General features: G+C 40.3%; 2 protein-coding genes and 1 long non-coding RNA gene across 10 annotated transcripts in view; 1 reads left to right on the forward strand and 2 right to left on the reverse strand.

Moving 5' to 3' along the window:
- Positions 1-449: 449 nt before the first annotated feature.
- SLC66A3 (solute carrier family 66 member 3) lies at positions 450-8376 on the forward strand. The gene is made up of 7 exons (XM_015859417.3): positions 450-615; positions 1690-1772; positions 2244-2313; positions 2893-2950; positions 4205-4325; positions 5443-5484; positions 6374-8376. Exons 1-7 carry the CDS (start codon positions 473-475, stop codon positions 6460-6462), a joined length of 606 nt encoding a protein of 201 aa, XP_015714903.2. The 5' UTR covers positions 450-472; the 3' UTR covers positions 6463-8376.
- Positions 8377-8385: 9 nt separating this feature from the next.
- On the reverse strand, positions 8386-10607 carry LOC146761559 (uncharacterized). The gene is made up of 2 exons (XR_014944248.1): positions 9871-10607; positions 8386-9120 (listed from the first exon to the last, which is right to left on the reverse strand). It is a non-coding gene; the product is annotated as an uncharacterized LOC146761559 (long non-coding RNA).
- Positions 10608-11187: 580 nt separating this feature from the next.
- Positions 11188-17172, reverse strand: part of ROCK2 (Rho associated coiled-coil containing protein kinase 2) — an 89661-nt gene continuing 83676 nt past the window's right edge. For 3 of the 8 annotated variants that reach the window (XM_015859416.3, XM_015859412.3, XM_032443946.2), the window contains 2 exons: positions 14228-14337; positions 13226-13335 (listed from right to left, as the gene is read on the reverse strand). In XM_015859416.3, coding sequence (XP_015714902.1) covers positions 14241-14337 — 97 coding nt within the window. In that variant the 3' untranslated portion in view covers positions 13226-13335; positions 14228-14240. Of the gene's footprint in view, positions 13336-14227; positions 14338-17172 lie in introns of all 8 variants that reach the window. The other 5 variants (XM_085542174.1, XM_015859414.3, XM_015859413.2 and 2 more) reach the window with 4 other exon arrangements.

Genomic DNA, 17172 nt, shown 5'->3' on the forward strand with positions numbered 1-17172 from the left:
TCAGCTATATATATTGCTGCAAATGAGAAACAAACTAAACAGTGCAGGGTAGGACCAATGGTAACTATCCCAATGCTTTGTAATAGCTGCATGATTATAAGCCAAAGGAACTGAAAAAACAGCAAATGTTTCTATCAACTCTTGCACAGCAAACCTTAACCAAGCAAGGTCAGCTGAAACATACTCAAGTCTTTCAGCTCTCATTGGAGTTTCTGCTATGAAGTAGCTCAGATGTAAATATGGATCTAGAACAAGACCAGCTCTGGATCCAAATGCTACAGATAACCCTTTCTCTGGGCTACAAGCCTGAAGTAGATTTTCTGTGTAATAAAACAGGCACTTGAAACGTCATTTAAAGAAGTTTTTCCGCATTATCTTGTAATTGAGCAGCCACGTAGAGGCCGGGCCGAATGGGGCCGGGCCTGACAGGCTCCCGCCCCTCCCCTCACACCGCCTTCCGTGTCGGGCTGTCATGGCGGCCGCTCTGCTGGACCTGGCGAACTGGAGCACCTGGGCGGTGTGTGCCGTCATCAAGCTGCCGCAGCTGGCGGCCGTGCTGGCGGCTGGGTCGGCACGAGGGCTCAGCTTGGGCAGCCTCGTGCTGGAGCTGGTGGGGTAAGGAGGAGTGCCGGGATCTGGGAGCGACAGCACGAGGGGGAGGTGCTTTAAGCTAACGGAGGCCAGAGAGCTGTGGGTGCCCCATCCCCACTCAAGGCAGGGTTGGGTGGGCAGCCTGAGCTGGTGGGGGGCAGCCAGCCCATGGCAGGGGTTGGGTGGATGGGCTGTGAGGGCCCTTGTAACCATCCTGTGATCCTAAGATGGTACTTGGGTTCTCCATAGTGATGTGCCGGTTGTGCAGGTACCTGTACCAGTCAGGCAGGATTCTCTCAGCCATGCAGACAGAATATAATCAGTCCTACAGAAGATTACAAGGCTGTTTCAAACTGCATTGAGGACGAAACTATTTTGAAGGGGTTTCAGTGATGTTCTTCTGAAACATTTATTGAGACTGTTTATTTAGTTGCACTCTGCATCCTGCAACCCATTATGGGACCAGCCACGAGAAGCCTTCTGTCCTCAGGTTCTGCAGAGCCAGAATGTAGTAACCAGACTGAAGAGCAACATGAAGAATGATGCTGGAGGAAAGGATGTATCTCAGCTTACAAGAAATAAGGCTTAGAGGAAGTTCTTGACTGAATTTAGCTGTTTTAATCCTGAATATCACAAAAGCCTCTAAATGGGAGCTACAGGAAAGAATGTGACAGATTCTTTAGCAGGATCTGTGGTGATAGAACAAGGGGAAATGGCTTCAAGCTTAGAGAGGGTAGATTTAGGTTTGATATAAGGAAAAAGTCTTATGCAGTGAGGGTGGTGAGGCACTGGAACAGGTTGCCCAGAGATGTGGTTGATGCCCCATCACTGGAGACTTTCAGGGACTTTTCACACTGTGACACAGAAGTATTTCAGGAAGCTCTCTGCATCTTACTCTACTTGTGGATAACAGTAGGCTATGGAATAATCAGGCTTGCACTTGGTGTGCGTATCTGTTTGGTCAGTTTGGCAGCAGGGACTATGCCTATCCAGATCCTTTTGGCACAACCAGAAGATAATTAAAAGCAATAAAAGAAGTTGTGAAGGAGCTGTTGTGTCCCCTTGTGCAGTCATGCTGTTTTATGTCTTTCTGTCCAGCTTCGTTGTGTTTCTGAGGTACCAGATTTATTATGATTACCCTCTGCAGACATACCTGGAATATCCCATCATCATCGCACAAGGTAATCTTTTTGAAGCAGGGGTTTGGAAATGAGACAGGGCTCCCCCAGCAGGCCAAGGCTCTGTGTGGAGGTTGAATACTCCACTGCAGTGACATGAATCCATTGACCAGTTCTAGCTGGAGTTGGGAGGAGACAGGAATGAATATTTCAAATATAGCTGAATTCTTGTATGTTTGATGCAGGTAGATGGCCAGGTAGAGTGGTCTGATTAATAGACATGCAGTGGGGTTGCAGTGTAAGCTTATCCTTTATCCAGTTACTCCGTATTGGAGAGGAGCCTTATAAACGCTCCAGACTCTGAGTGAAGCTTCCTTTTGGATCTTACAGAGTTTTGGATGTTGATTGAATCTGAGAGATAAGCCTGTAAGAAACCAGGCCAGAGACATTTTGCCCAATGGAGCTCCTTTGTCTAGAATTGCATTTGGGTCCGTCCTTTCCCTTGGCTGACAAGCAATCTTTTATTTATTTCAGATGTCATTCTCCTTTTGCTTATTCTGCATTACAGTGGAAACATGAAACAAGCTTTGCTTTATGCAGTCACGTATCCTTTGCAGTCCAGCACTTTTGGTTTACGTCACTTGTTTGGTAGTTCTTTGCATAGTTGTGTCATCATTTGTTTTGTGCTCATATTTGTTTTGCAAATATGCCAGCCGCCTCTCAGCACGCATTCCACATTCACATGTTATTTCTTGGGCTGCAGTAACATCTCTGTGTGAAGGCAGCTGTGCGTGTAGCTAAGTCCCACAGCTGATAAGGAGTGTAACCTGTTCTTAATTTACACCTTAGCTGGAGATGTGGGATGCAAATGGTGAATCTTCCTTGATTCCTTTCCATGCTGATTGTACTTGTTCTGAGGAGGACAGTAGTGTTTGTTCCTAAATAATAAATAAGATTTAGGCTTAAATCTCATCTTGTATATTGGAGCAGGTTTAAGAAACCCAAGCATTTTTCAACCAAAGGCTGCAATACAGGAGCACTTAGTGCTTCAACTAGTGCTCCTTACGTTTTATCCAGTCTGTGTAGTCTTATAAAACTTATTTCCAGATGTTAATTCTAATTCCCTAGAGAGAGCTTTGGTATCCTAGAACATCCAGTGCTGTGAAACTTAACGTGCTGTAAGGTTCTGGGGGGGCTGGTACATGCTAACGCTGCGGAGGTGGATCATAGACCTGGCCATGGTAAGTGCTGCATCATTATTTGGAATTATATCTACGTAGGAAATTATCTTTTTCTGGAAATCTTTATCATTGAAATCTCTACTTATGTTTGTTCTCGGAAGAATTCATCATTTAGTCTTGCTTTCAGAACAAACAGCCAGTTTTCAAATACAGCTGCTTCTTCCAATTCCTTGTGAGTGGCTTGAAAACATAACACTTAAAATACAGACTAGGAAAAGAATTATATTCTGAGGTAGAATTATGTTAATTGTGATGGGATGAGTGTTAGGTGTGACCTTGTCACTGAGTCACATTAAAACTAGCAAGGAAGGGTGAATGGAGCTGGTCTCTTCAGTCCCAATGGCATCATCCCCATTAGTAGATCTTTAATGTGAGAAGGAGAGAGCAGAGCATCAGATTCTACATCATCTGATGTACAAAAGCATCAGAGCTTTTGTAGTGTGGTGTTATGTATTTCACAAGATTTTTTTTTATTTAGTCCTGGAGTTTTTAAAGAGAAGTCGTCGTTGTAGGCTAAAGATGGTCTTTGACCTTTTGTATTGGAGCAGAGAAAGTTGGGTTGATTCCAGATGAACTGGAATTGCTGATGTAAAAGGTACTACAGATAGGGATGAAAGCTTCTAGGCCCAGTAGTAGCTCCTACTTGCAAGGGAAATCCAGTCAAGGCCCAAGGGTCTACAGGGAGGATCTTATCAAAATCCCCTTTAGAAGGACAATAAATTGAATAGTCCTTTCCCTTCTTTATTTTTTTCCCAGCAACTGGACTCAGTTTCCACACATTCTTCTCAGTTTTCTCATTCTTTTATGGTTTTGTTTACCAGACATAATGGTAACAGATGGTATGAATCAACCTTGCTGTTTAGACTAGATCAGTCTCATTTTAGCTAACATCCATAAACAGTTTTATGGAGCAGGTTGAGGAGCTTTTTTATTTCTCTACCTCCTATTATATCAGCCTCTGCCAAGTATTTGCTGACAGCAATAGCACTTGTGCTCCCTGAACTTCTTCCTGAGCAGTACCTTAGAAATCAGTGCCTTGTTTCTGGCAGCTTTAATTTTGTGCTTTATTATTCCTAGCCAAGGAGGTGTAATGCTTAGGTTGCAAAATACTGAGAAAGTACATACTTCTTTCTCTTCTAAATGAAAAACTCCGCTCTTGTTTTTAGTAAGGTACGTGCTAACAGCCATACGCTGAACACTTGGCTAACAGCATGGCAGTGGCAGAGCTTCCTTCCTTTTCTCTGTGCTTTACAGAACTTGTGCACATTCATCAGTGCCGCGAGTAAGCTCGCTCAGCTGCGGTGCCTCTGGCAGACCAAAGATTCCGGACAAGTGAGCGCCTTGACCTGGAGCATGTCTGCGTACACCTGTGCAAGTAAGCCATGAAGGGCGCGTTGTTTGAAGCCGTGTCTGCTTCTAATCCCATCAGTAGGTCTTTGGTCAACCATAGCGGATAAAAATCTTGTGCAGTTTCACGTAGTGCTGCCTGCTGAGGCACAGATACCACGCGGTCAGTCAAGTGTCATCACTGATACCAGCTCGGTCACTGCGCCACTTTGATTTAGGAGACATGCAGGAAGAATTAATGCAACCTGATGCAGGTGAAGTGCTTGAAGGGAGTGCCTTTATGAAGGAAAGATTTCAGTGTTCTGGCACTTAGTAATTGATCAGCAGTGACCCAGTGAGAAAAGCTGCTCCCTTTTGCTGTTACGTAGACGAAGAGTGCTAATTATTCTGAAAAGCCATTTACAAATACATGCTTTATTGCTGAATGCCTTTAACTCCATGTCTACATGTAAATGCTTCTTTTAATAAATTAGAACAAAAAATGTATCAAGAACACTGAGCAGCCACCATAAACACTTCTACAGCTGTTTATCAGAGGTGCCTTCATGAAACTTCATCTATTCAAACTATAAAACATGCTGCTCCTGGATCTGTTTCCCTGTGAAACCCGTGTTTTTAAGTCAGTCAGTAGAAGTTGTGGTCTGTCAGCTGAGCAGTGGCAGTAGTCTTTATAAATGGTTTTAGCTTCCTACATATGCAAAGTATTTAATGTTAGATTTGTCGTGGGAAGGGAAGCTTAATTGCTCATGTTTGCAGAGACCTAAAAGCATGCGTGTGAACACTCACAATGGCTTAGTCATGCTAACAAGATTGTGGGTGTAACCCACTATCAGCTGCAGCATGAGGGGAGAACTGAAGGAGAAATGGTGACCTCTGACTGCCTGCAGTTCAGGGAAATAATATTTTTATATCACAAGTGACTTTGCAATTAAAGCAGGGCCTCTAGTACAACACTGTTCAGCTCTGAGAGCTTGATCGCTGAGGTTAAAACAGCGAGGAGTGGATGCGCTAAAAGTGGAAGTGTTTATATGGTGTATATTTTCATGCCAGAATATCCTCTGTTGCAGAACACGGGCTTCAGCAGTGTTTGGAAGTTGTAAGCATGTTCTATGTTGTCCACTAATAATCATTCCTTCATTTTACAGCAAGAATATTTACGACTGTAATGACTACAAATGATCTGATAGGTGAGTATGGGAATGGCTTCCCTTTCCAGGGAACAGCTGCCTTGGTAGTGTAAAAGCTTAAAATATATAATTTGCATCTAATTAAATTATGAAGAACATTTGTTTAACAGCTTCTTACTGCCCTGGGGGAAAAGCATGATGCTGACAAAACTGATAGATCTAAAAGAGTACAGCACATATTATCGATATGTTGTTCAACATCAAGAGCTGGTGGGTGTAAGAACAGCAACAGAATCACCTGGTACTTTCTGTGTTGAGTCTTTGTTCCAATTCAGAGCTGATTCTGCAACAGAAATGAGTCGAGTGGATTTTTTAAGCAGCCCTCTGCAGCACAGTAAGGCTCCACTTTTACAAGCAGTTAAAGTGGCTCTTTCACTGGAAAAGGAAATGCCCCTTTCGGTTCCTTATTCCTTCCCCATCCCACTTGCTTACCACCTGGGTAGGAGATGGTGGGGCCGTGCAGTTTGCAGGATCACCAAAAGAATGGCTAAGAACACATGCAGAAGTATAACCTGGGTCAGCTGTCAAGCCCAACTTACCCACAGCTGCTTAGAAGCCAGAGAGGTATTCTGGGGGGGAGGAGAGAAGGGAGAAAAGCGCTGTCTTTTCTTGAAAGAGCCATAAAACTGGATCCCTCATTTCAGATAGCCCTCACAGACACTCAGTGCTTTCAGTGCCCTGCTCTGCTGCGCTTGAGAACTTCTGGGTTCCTAAAGGTGCTCACTGAGCTCATTCTTCTGGGTTCCTAAAGGTGCTCGCTGAGCTCATTGAAAGGAAAGCAGCAATCTGCACACCAGGGCAGGTGCACAGAAAACGCATCTGCTGAAAATGACCGCAGATGAGTTTTTGGAATGACGCTTAACGTGAGTTGTTTGTTTTTCCTTTGTAGTTCTCATCCGTTTCATAATCATGCTCATTCTCAATGTTTGGGTCACGGCCACAATCTTGCGCTACAGGAGAACTAAAAAGACCGATTAGAAGATGCTCATCAGCATACGGTGTGAAAAGAAGGGAAAAGGAAACTGATATGGTTAAACAGCAGAAAAAAAAAGCCGAGGAAAGGTAGAAAGGGGAGATTTAAACTGGATATAAGGGAAAAGGTGTTTTACCATCAGGGTGGTGAGGCACTGGCACAGGTTGCCCAGAGGGGTGGTGGGTATCCCATTGTTGGAGGCACCCAAGGTCAGGCTGGACAGGGCTGTGAGCACCTGATGGAGCTGTGGGTGTCCCTGCTTGTTGCTGGGAGTGGGACCAGATCGCCTTCAAGGCTTCCTTCCAACTCAAACCATTCTGCTTCTATGAAGCGCTCTCTCTTAAGCCTAGTATTTATCCCTAGATGTATTTAGTGCAGTTCTGCTTATTTTCACATAGAAATAATTTTGATAAGATACTTAATTTAGGCAGCACACTTTCATTGGTTATTTGAGGCAAGTTTCCTTGATAACCGCTTTTTCTCTGGATTCTTTTTTAGTAAAGGAACAAGGTATTTGTATTTAGACATGTATGTGTTCTCATATCACTTGAGTACTTTCTGGTTACGTATTAGCAATTGCTTTCAGTTATACAAATTCAAGAGAACTTTGTGGCAGCGGATCTGCTCTTCTGTCTACATCTGCTGCCAGTTTGAAAACAGCAGGTCCTTCTTTTTATTGCGAGCAACTCAGGTAGTTAGTCATTAAGTACCTGTATTTTAGCATGGAGAAAATCTGAGCAAAGGCCCGATTCAGAATATATTTCTAAATGAATTTAACGAAGTCAGGGATCCAGCTGAGACTGCAGCACTTGAGCTGTACATTCACACAGCTGATACAGGATATCTGGAGTCACTTCCATACAGACAGTTTTTATTATGATAAAAACAAAAACAACCACATGATCTTTTTCAACCTAAGCTCTCCATCACTGAACATACTGTTTTGGGAGCAGCAGTAACTGGAAGGTATGGAGAATAATGAGACTGATTGGGAGTTAATTCTGCTCCAAGCGAGGCTCCTGCAGTGATGCCCAGTCTCCATATGCAGTCTGTACTGACTGTGGCCCATCTACACACTGTGATGCATTGAACCAAACCAGTCTCCAGTGGTTATCAGATTTTGGATGATACTACAATATGCTTTATTACTTTTTAACCTGTCCTGAAGAATTTAAAGACTCAAGTTGAATTTTTACTTTGGAGATTCCTACTGGTTTTAGTTGGTATATTTAAAAAGGGAAAAGGATGTTCTTGAAAACTTTTAGCAGGAGATTTTACTTTTGGAAGAGGTACTTTTCCAACGCAAGGTTAGAGCAGGAACCACAAACACAGTAACCACTGATGTCTCAATAGATTCTCCAAAATGAGATGTGCCTTCTCAGTAGAGTTCTTACACTATCACTGCTGATTGGCATGCTAAAAAAAAAGGAGCTTGTGATCCTGGCAGGCTTGCAAACTGTGGGAAGACTCATTGACTGCATTTGAGTCAGGTTTTCCTTGCAACATGTTGAATCACTGGGATGTTACGGAGCAGCGGGATCTGCAAAAGCAGGTCTTTCCGCCAGCAGTCGTTCAGCAAGCAGAGACTTTTGCTGTCTGAAACGAAGCTGCTTTGCCAGCTGTGATTCTGGGGAGAGAAGCAGTGGAAAGAGGTATGTCTGTCTGTGGACATATCTAATTTTGTATATCTATCTCACATTATTGAGAGGAAAAATAAAACATGAGGCTTTTTTGCTGCTTTAGTAAAGTATATGAATACTTTTAAGTTTCTCTGTTGGTTGAGAGAATAATACTAAATAGTTTGCTACTGATTTTACTGAAGCTATCTGAAATATCTAACTAATTTGGTGGTAGGTGGCATGTAATGCATTTTCCAGGTCATACTAATAAATGTCATTTTTCATGATTGATTAATGTCATTCTTGTCATGAGTTTTTATTGTGTTTTTATTCTGAGTCCTTTCATGAGAAGAGAACAAGTTGTTCATTACAGGTAAGAAATGGGCATCCTTCACCTTAAACCTTAATGTTCAGAGCATCAGGCCATACATCAGTCAACCTGTACAATGCAGAGGCCCAGCACCTTACGGGAACAAAGCACACATCTCTTACCTGTTTTTTAATACGTTTTAATAGAGAAAGCTTTGTGTAGAGTTAAAACCCAGTTATTGTCTTTCAATCTCCTGGGTGATGCTGTAAGAAAATTGAAACCACTTTCAGTTCGATCATCAGCCCTTCCTGTTTTTCCATCATAAAACGTTGGAAATGCATTTAAGATCAGTAGTTCTTCAAAACATACTTGATGTATTGGAGGGTAAATCTTTGTGAGAAACAAAGGAAAGAAACAGTTGGGTAAACGATGAGCTTGGGTAATTCTATGGACTTTTGAAAGCTGGCCCATGAGTTCTCACTCAAGCTGTGTGGGATATGAAACAGATCAGAAGGAGGTGGTGGTAGATGGACATATGTACTTTTCTTTTTCTGTTTTTTGGGGGTGGTTTTGGTTGGTTGGTTGGTTTTTTGCTCGCAGAGAATAATTTTTTGTTGTGAAGTAGAAGTGTGGTCAAGTCCTGGGCAAGCACCATACAAGCACAGATCCTGTGGTCTTCTGTCTATCTGTAAACCATAATCTTCTCAGATAGATAGCTGGATTAAAGGCAGTAGCTTTAGACAAAAGAGATGAGGAGGATAAATCTTGTTAAACTTGTCACTCCGTGGTTGTTGGGGTGGGTGCAAGCAAGTTGTTCACTGCACAGTGCAGCAGCCGGCCCAGAGCAAACAGGGAAAGCAGCTCAGATCTGTTTATTGTTTGAAAGGAAGTAAGCAGCTTCTGTCTGCAGGGGTGAAGGTCATACTTCTCCACCTGCAGATCCTGCTGAAGTGCTGAATCACCTTCACAGCATCAGGTGACAACACGTTCATAGGGTAACATCGCTTTCTCTGGCGATGGAGGCAACATTCCATAAGCAGCACATGAAATGTTGCCTCCATCGCTATTAATGGTCCAACAGTCTCCCAGTATGCCATTCAAGAAAGCTTTTGGATTGGAGGTAAAATCCAAATGTAATGATCCTATGTAATGAAATTTAAGGGGATATCCTAAGTACAATTTAAATATTTGTCATAATTTGGTTCACATCCTGTTTTTCTGTTGTTGGGGGCTGGAATTTATCCAGCTCAGCAGAGCTACCTTAAACTGCGAGTAGACTAAACAAGTGCTTCCTTACATTATGTGGTATTATTTATTCACAGGAAGAGCACTTGAACAGGGCTGAAATCTTGTTTTATCTGTCAGCTATTCTGGAAATGAAAGAACAGAACCTGCACTAGTCTCAGCATGGCAAGAAGAGCGAGCTAATAATGATTAAAATTGAATAGTAACATGGTTCCATGCTAAAAAACGATTTTACTTACCACCTTGTTGAAACTGGAAGTCTTCAGTATTCATTCCCTCTTGGGGATGCAGGCCAGTTCTGCTTTTGGAGGCTTCAGTCAGCAGTACCAAAGCACTGACCTGTCTCACACCTTACCAGAGGTGTCAATGGAAGTGCATGCTTTCTATGCCTCAGTGTCCTGTTACGTAAATCACATGGTCAGGACTCTACTGAAGCATAAATTGAGCTTGTGCAAAGCACGTTTTTATGACTGTCAAAATACTTCAGCTTCCGCGTTTCCAAATCCTGGCAAGAACTGTGGTCTATATCACGTTTTACATACAGCATCAGCCACGCTAAGAAGAGCAGGAAGTACCAAGTTGTGTTGCAGCATGCTTGGTGCTCGATCTGGCATGGCTGTAAGGGGCTGAGCTTTGGCAGGAGCCACTGGAACTATGGAAGTGCAGCACACAACCAGGACAGACGTGGAAGTTTACTTTCAGGAAGGCCTTTGTGACAGCTGACACACACTGCTCAGACAGGGTCTTCTGTGCAGATGAGTTCCTGGATGGAAACCAAACAGCAACTTCTCTGTGTATGTCTTGAGCTGCCGACTTCCAGTTTGACCCCTGATTTTTTCAGAAGGTTAATCTGCAGCCTGGCTGTATACTTGGCTGTATCTGTATACTCTTGTGAAACGACAGGACTTGCAATAAGATAATTTTTATAGATAAAATCAGCCGGGCCATAAAAACGTCCTGTTTGCTGCAACAGCCCTGTTACAAAAATAAACTGTATGAAGCATCCAGTCCGTGATATTCTTCTCTCCCCAGAGTTTTAAATGGTTCCAATGGCCAAATGACCTCCACATTACAGTGCAACATTGCTCACATGGTTCATTTCTTTTGGGACATAACTGCATGTAGGAGAACTGCGGAACGCTACAGTATTTTCATCCCAAGAGGCACTGGAAACTCAAGAGACTGGGTCTTGAGGTCCCTGTTCTAAGGAGGCCTTGCTTTGCGGGAGAAGTCCAACCAGCAGATCTCCTGTGCTCCTGTTCAGCCCCTATCATTCTACAATAGCTTCTCAATACAGCCTGCTGTATGCGTAGCCAGTAACTTTTTCTGTAAGTACAGAACGTATAAACTGTACTGCAGGGATTCACAATAGATGAGGGCAGGATGCGCAGAGGAAGTGAAACAGATCCAAACCAGTACATGATGGACTGCAAACCAATTCCACCGAGTATGCCCCTCTTCCCCACACAGCCTCTGCTTGGATTTGCCTTTCCCAGTAGTTTCCTATGCATTTCAATACTTCAATTAATTACCAGCTTGTCAAGTTCAGGAACTACTTTACCTTACTCAAATAGTTTATTTAAAAATATATATATAATATTCTCCAATTCAGAAAAGGATAGAACTTCCCACAATGTAACATTTTTTAATATATAAAATATTTATGCATTCAGTCAATGGAAACAGTTTTACTGTATACATTTTTAATGTTGTACTCTACGCAAATCTGCTTGACCTAGAAATATACCGTACTTCTGTAAATCCAAACAAGCAGGGAAAAAACACTGTAGCTGTGCGTTGGGTTATAATACCTAAAGAGAAATGATACGAAAGATTTAGGGCTGGATTTAAGAACCCACAAACAACGTTTTACTTCGCGAGTGCATAAATAGAAGACTGAATACATTCTGGCTCTGTTAAGCTGAACTGCAATTACAAAATGCAAATATATTTATTCATTTTCAGCATTTCAGTGTTTCCAAGTCCGCCGTTCATGATAGTGTTAAATAAATCATGGTCCTATCCTTCCAAACATTTCAACACTCTTTAAAAAAAAAAACAAAAACAAACAAACAAAACTTTAAAGTGAAATGTCCTCCTTCATTGAAGTGTTAGATCATATTTTAAATTACTGCACTCCCACACAATAGTTTATATATATATATATATTTTAAATATATATATATATTTATATATATAAAGAGACCAAATAGGAGACTACATTTTTTACTGTCAATATGTAGAACACAGCATACTGCAGTTGTATAAAACATGCATTTTCTGGGATAATGATGAACGCATCATGAATGAGTCCACATCATAAACTCTATTTTTTTGTACAAATCTGAAGTAAAAAAAGAAAGTCCGATGAAGTGCCTCTGAGGCCCTTTATTCCCAGCTATCAGTTCTCAAAACACACTACTGGAATATTTCCCTATGCCTACAGCTATGTGCTAGAGAACCAGATTGTACATTTTAAAATACACCTACAGTATGTCTTAAGTTTTCTTTAAAGTTTGCGACAGTTCTTGGGTGTTGTGTTGTGAAATGTAAAAAATAATCACAGATTCTCTTCTTTTTTTTTTTTTTGTTTCTTTTTTTTTTTTTTTTCCCCCCCCAGGAATAAACACACATCTAGGAGAGTACGCAAAAACAAGGCAAAATGAAGTTTTCATAGCACTTAATGAGGGTTAATATAAGTCAATAACTATATTGAGGTTTGTAAGAAGGGCTGGATGAGCAGTTACATGTATTAAGCACGTGGTCTAGTAAGTCCATTCTTATCAGACACTTTTTGCAACCAACACTTCTCCACCCTCAAAACCAGTCGATATACATTCAAAGTAAGTTGACATTGATATATCTACTAGGTGTAAAAATAGTGCACTATTTTTTCTGCCACAAAGCAAAATTGCATCCTAAGAGCTGGTAAACTTCTTTTCCTTAAATACAGAGAATGGGCAAAAAAACTCAAAAAAAAAAAAAAAAAATTAAATTAAGGCAATTAGACAGGTAAAACAGGACTGCCCATGATGATGCAGCTGAAACTAGCATATACTTTGAACTAGCTGCTGAACACTGACATGCAGCTTCTGATAGACATGTATGAATGATATAAACTTCAACATTATGGCTTTATACAAGTGCATAGTTGCAACTGCAATAAGTAACGGTATCTGATTAATAAGCATAAAAAAATAAAGTGGAAAGATTTTTAAAACCCTCTTGCAGTATTACAGTACAATATATATACACAGTATAATGGTCACTTCTTACAGATGCAGTCTATATCACTATGATGGATCATCCTCCTGTTCTCGCAGGCATGCTGGTGGCATCTTGATGAAAGCTGAAAAGTCACTTTCTTCAGTTTAAATATTCACTCCTCTCAATCCTTTTATGAAATGTAGTGTATGTGTCTTGCTGAGAAAGCTTTTGTGGAACAGAATTTAAAAGGTTACTTAACATATCCTTTTACTATTTACCAGCCATTCCTCGTTTGATCAGTCATTTGGGGCAATACAGGAAAACCCTCAGAGATTAGTAATTTATATTGCAGCAAAAATGTAAACCTCTGATATATATAGCACAATCTCTCAGGAAAATATATATTTTTAATATATTTTGAGATATGTTTCAGTCTTGCTGTAACAGGAAGAAAATTATCACCTTGAGTTGCGTCTGCGCTCATGGAAAGCGGTTAGCTGGAAGAGAAGCAGAAAGTTTGGTCAGTACACACAATGAATGAAAGTCTGACGAGAACATACTTCCTCAAAATCCTCCTTTAAGATGGCCTTATCAGCAAGCTTGGGAAAAAGTCATCCCTCTGCATTCAACAGCATCGCTATTTAAGTATAGTACAACCTTACGCATTATAAGCCCAAAACAATTAACCCCCCTTGTAATATATGAGAGTAAAGTCCAAGTACATTCACGCTGTGTTTTTAAGGTAAGCCATGGGACGAATTAGATCAATAAAACAGCTGCATCTTTTCTAAAGCAGTCAAAGAAACCGCGCCACAGAAGCTGCAAAGCCTGTTTGTTTACGCAGTTTTATAAGGCATTGTTAGGTACCCAAAAAGCACAGCACTGCAAAGGAAAGCCAAGTCGAATTCATAGCACAGGTAGAAAAAGCAAAATGCGGAACTGTGATTTCATGTCTGCTAGCCATGGACATGTCAATTCACGTTAAAAGCTTAAGAAAAAAACTATCTGTAAATAGCAATTGTATTTTAGGTAAATTCCAACTGTTACGACCTCCCTTTTAGCCTTTGGTAATTGTTTGCAGAGGTTAGCAGCATTAGCACTACAGATGAGCTACTACTCTGACAACAACAGATACTTTCTTTGGGGCAGGCAGACATGAATTTTGAAGATCTAAAATTAGAGAAATAAGAACACTGAAAAGGCAAAAAATGCCGTTTTAATGAAAATGACTCCTTCCAAAAAATCTAACACCACAAAACAGAATCTCATTTTTACTGTGTAAAATCTCAAAATGAGATCTTGTACTTTTCTCTGCTTTGAGAAACAACATCCAACATAGCATGCTGTATTCAAAGGCAAACAAATCCATTCCTCACTATTTAGATTTACCCCTTATACTTCTTCAGAAATCAAAAACATCGTCATCATCATCATCATCATCAATATCATCAACATCATCAAATGACCAATCCCAGTCTTTAAATGCCAGATCAAGTAATCTGCAACAGGAGGGTTGGATGTTTAATGTGTGTCACACTCCTACAAGAAGCTTCAAAATTCTATTTATTGTCACTATAACTTTTAAAATAACTGTCTTAACATTGGTGGGCTCCCTCCTTTGCCTGCTATGGAGTATGAAGACTCAATTACTGTTTCGGGAGCCACAAGTATTGTATTTAAAGGAGATTAATCACAGAAATAAATTCTACAGAACACTTACCGTATTGCTTGTTTTCTGCCAAAATTTCAGTAGGAAAGACCAACACACACACTGCATAAAATTAGCTTGCTGTTTTGCTGCAGTTCTGTTGACCAACATGCAGCTTTATGCTCACCTACCATCCCTTTCAGGTCTTTTGTCTTTCCAATAAAACCGAGTAATCTGCTTGATGTTGAATAGAACACCAAATTAAAGTGTCACTGAGCTCACAAATACAGTGGGATTTTGCCATTTATCCTAAATACAGTAAGATTACCCTAGACAGATGTCCTATAGCCTCATTATTTTTACTGAGGCTATGCCAAAAAAGAAGATGTATCGACTTGTTCTCTATGCATCGCTGCCCATGCTCCTACACAATGGAGAGGAGAGCAAATTATTTCAGCAAATGAGTCATTTCGCCTATTTTAGACACTTATGCTGGGATGAATCATTGTCTAGAGGCATTCATCTTTCTGCTACTATAGAAGGATTTCAGAGGAACATCTGAAGTACTAACTTCTTAATGTACAGGCAATGAAACTCAATCTGGCCATTTTTCCAGTGCATTCAGGGTTGAATTCAGGATTACATGCCACCTATACCAATGCATCCATCCTCCTCCTTCTCTCACCATCATGAAATATGTAATATACGGATAGAAAAATATATGGATAGAAGGAAATTAAAAAAAAAAAAAAAAGAAAAAAGAGTCACTGGCTGAACAGAGGAGGATCACAATAAAAAGAATGGTAAGATGAGGTGCTGTTATGAAAGCATTTAGAAACAAAAGCATTAAAACAAGGATAGTGTAACAAGAAAAAATTCTTGTCCTCCAGGTTGCCATGAATATTGTTTCATCGACTTACGCTCCAATCCAGTTCCTGCTATTTTGGCTAGTTTTACACTAAGAATCCCTTCAATCGCCATTCTCTAAAATGTAATAATTAAATTTTTCACTTCATGGATAGAATTAAAAAAAAAAAAAGTAATGTTTTAAGGCTCAAATTGTAAGGTCAGACCTTCTTTTTAAGTCTGTGAAGTAAATAATCAAAGATTTGGTAACATGGAAATTAGGAAGGAAGTTAAGCTGCTTTGAGTCCTTTCACTATGCTTTACCATACATTAAATTTTACTTCATTTTTTTGTTTAGTATCCAGGTTTTCCTATCCAGGGCTGATTTGTGATTACAATAGCATCACAATACTAGATAGAAAGTAGAGCATGTTTATGCTGCATTCCCCATTGTAATTCCAGTTACCCAACCCTGTTTTCAAGAAGCCAGCTCAGATATTGGTGGCAGCCAGATAACAGGAACAAGACCAGATCCATCTAGTCACTCCCAAGTTATCTCTCAAAGGTGAAAAATAATAATAATAATAATAAAAAATAAGCCCTTGTTGATCTGCTCATTGCTGTTGTTATATGGCAACAAAGAAAAGAAAGGCAGGTAGACCAAAATATACACAGGGTGTCAAAAACTGTGGATTAACATTACCAAGTATTAATGTTATAAACTTAACTGTTCTTTCCTCTTTAACAAACCCAGCAGTATTCTAAGCGATGGAAACAGCAAACTGAAAAAATCCAGGATACCGTGCAATCATTTAAATGCTACCTGCTAAATGTTATCACTTCTATGGCTACAGTATAGGATTTTGCTCCTCAAAACTGATCTAATAATAGAACACCGTTTTTTATACTGACATTTACTTCCCACATTGGAGGAACATGATGATAAGACTAATCTTCTAGGAAACAAGAGACACGAGCATGAGTATTTCTGGGCTGAGTAAGGAGCTGAAACCAACTCTCCCACCCTTTGGCAAGTGTTCCAGCTATTTGACCAAAACGTGACCATCACTTTATGTCTACTAGCTCTCTTTCAAAAAGAATGAGTGACTCTCAGACAGATGTCTACTACTGCAGAAAATGGCACCACACTGTGGAATTTACATTTATGTAGATGCAAAAGTGAGATTCATCTGAATCACCTTTTGCTGTACATGTCCAAGAGCGCTCTATGCTCCCTTTCTACTTTTTTATTAGGATAACACCAATTCAATCTTACAAACAACTCTTCCTATATATGAAAATGTAAGCAGAGTTAGACATAGATACATACATTTGGTCAGATGAATCACAGTCTATCACAAAAATCCTCAGTGATGTTTCTAAACATTAGAGTAGGGCAGGAATTCAAACACATTCCTCCAAACCACCCAGTATGAATGAAAAGAAATGCATTCTTTTGCTATGCGTAAGCTCTTCTAGATTGACTTTTGAAGGCGCCCAGTTCCCTCCAAGGTTCATTAGAATGACAAGTACTTAATGTCATAGCTCAGCTTCTAATCAGTCTTGTTTCCTTAAAAACCTCACAGCTCCTCTTAATGACTCTTCCCATATCTAAGCCTCATTTCCCTACCAGCTTCTAGTTCACAGGAACAGTAATAGACATTATCAGTAAAGGTAGGCTAAGTAATAGATAATGCAATGTCCTTTGAATGAGTAAACAAACATAATGATGGTTCTTATAACTTAAATGAGGTTTACAGAAGATGACACACTAGATTACATATCAGTGGTTGCCAACATTTGTGGTCAACTACTGATATCAACATATATATCACATTAA

Source organism: Coturnix japonica, chromosome 3 (assembly GCF_054131305.1).
Source record: "Coturnix japonica strain WE chromosome 3, WE-NBRP24, whole genome shotgun sequence".
NCBI classification, from domain to species: domain Eukaryota; kingdom Metazoa; phylum Chordata; class Aves; order Galliformes; family Phasianidae; genus Coturnix; species Coturnix japonica.

Coding starts and splice junctions, on each gene's coding strand:
- SLC66A3 (XM_015859417.3), top strand. CDS start 473: ATGGCGGCCGCTCTGCTGGACCTGGCGAACTGGAGCACCTGGGCGGTG. Junction 2,951..4,204: donor GGATCATAGACCTGGCCATG/GTAAGTGCTGCA, acceptor TGTGCTTTACAG/AACTTGTGCACATTCATCAG. Junction 5,485..6,373: donor GACTACAAATGATCTGATAG/GTGAGTATGGGA, acceptor TTTCCTTTGTAG/TTCTCATCCGTTTCATAATC.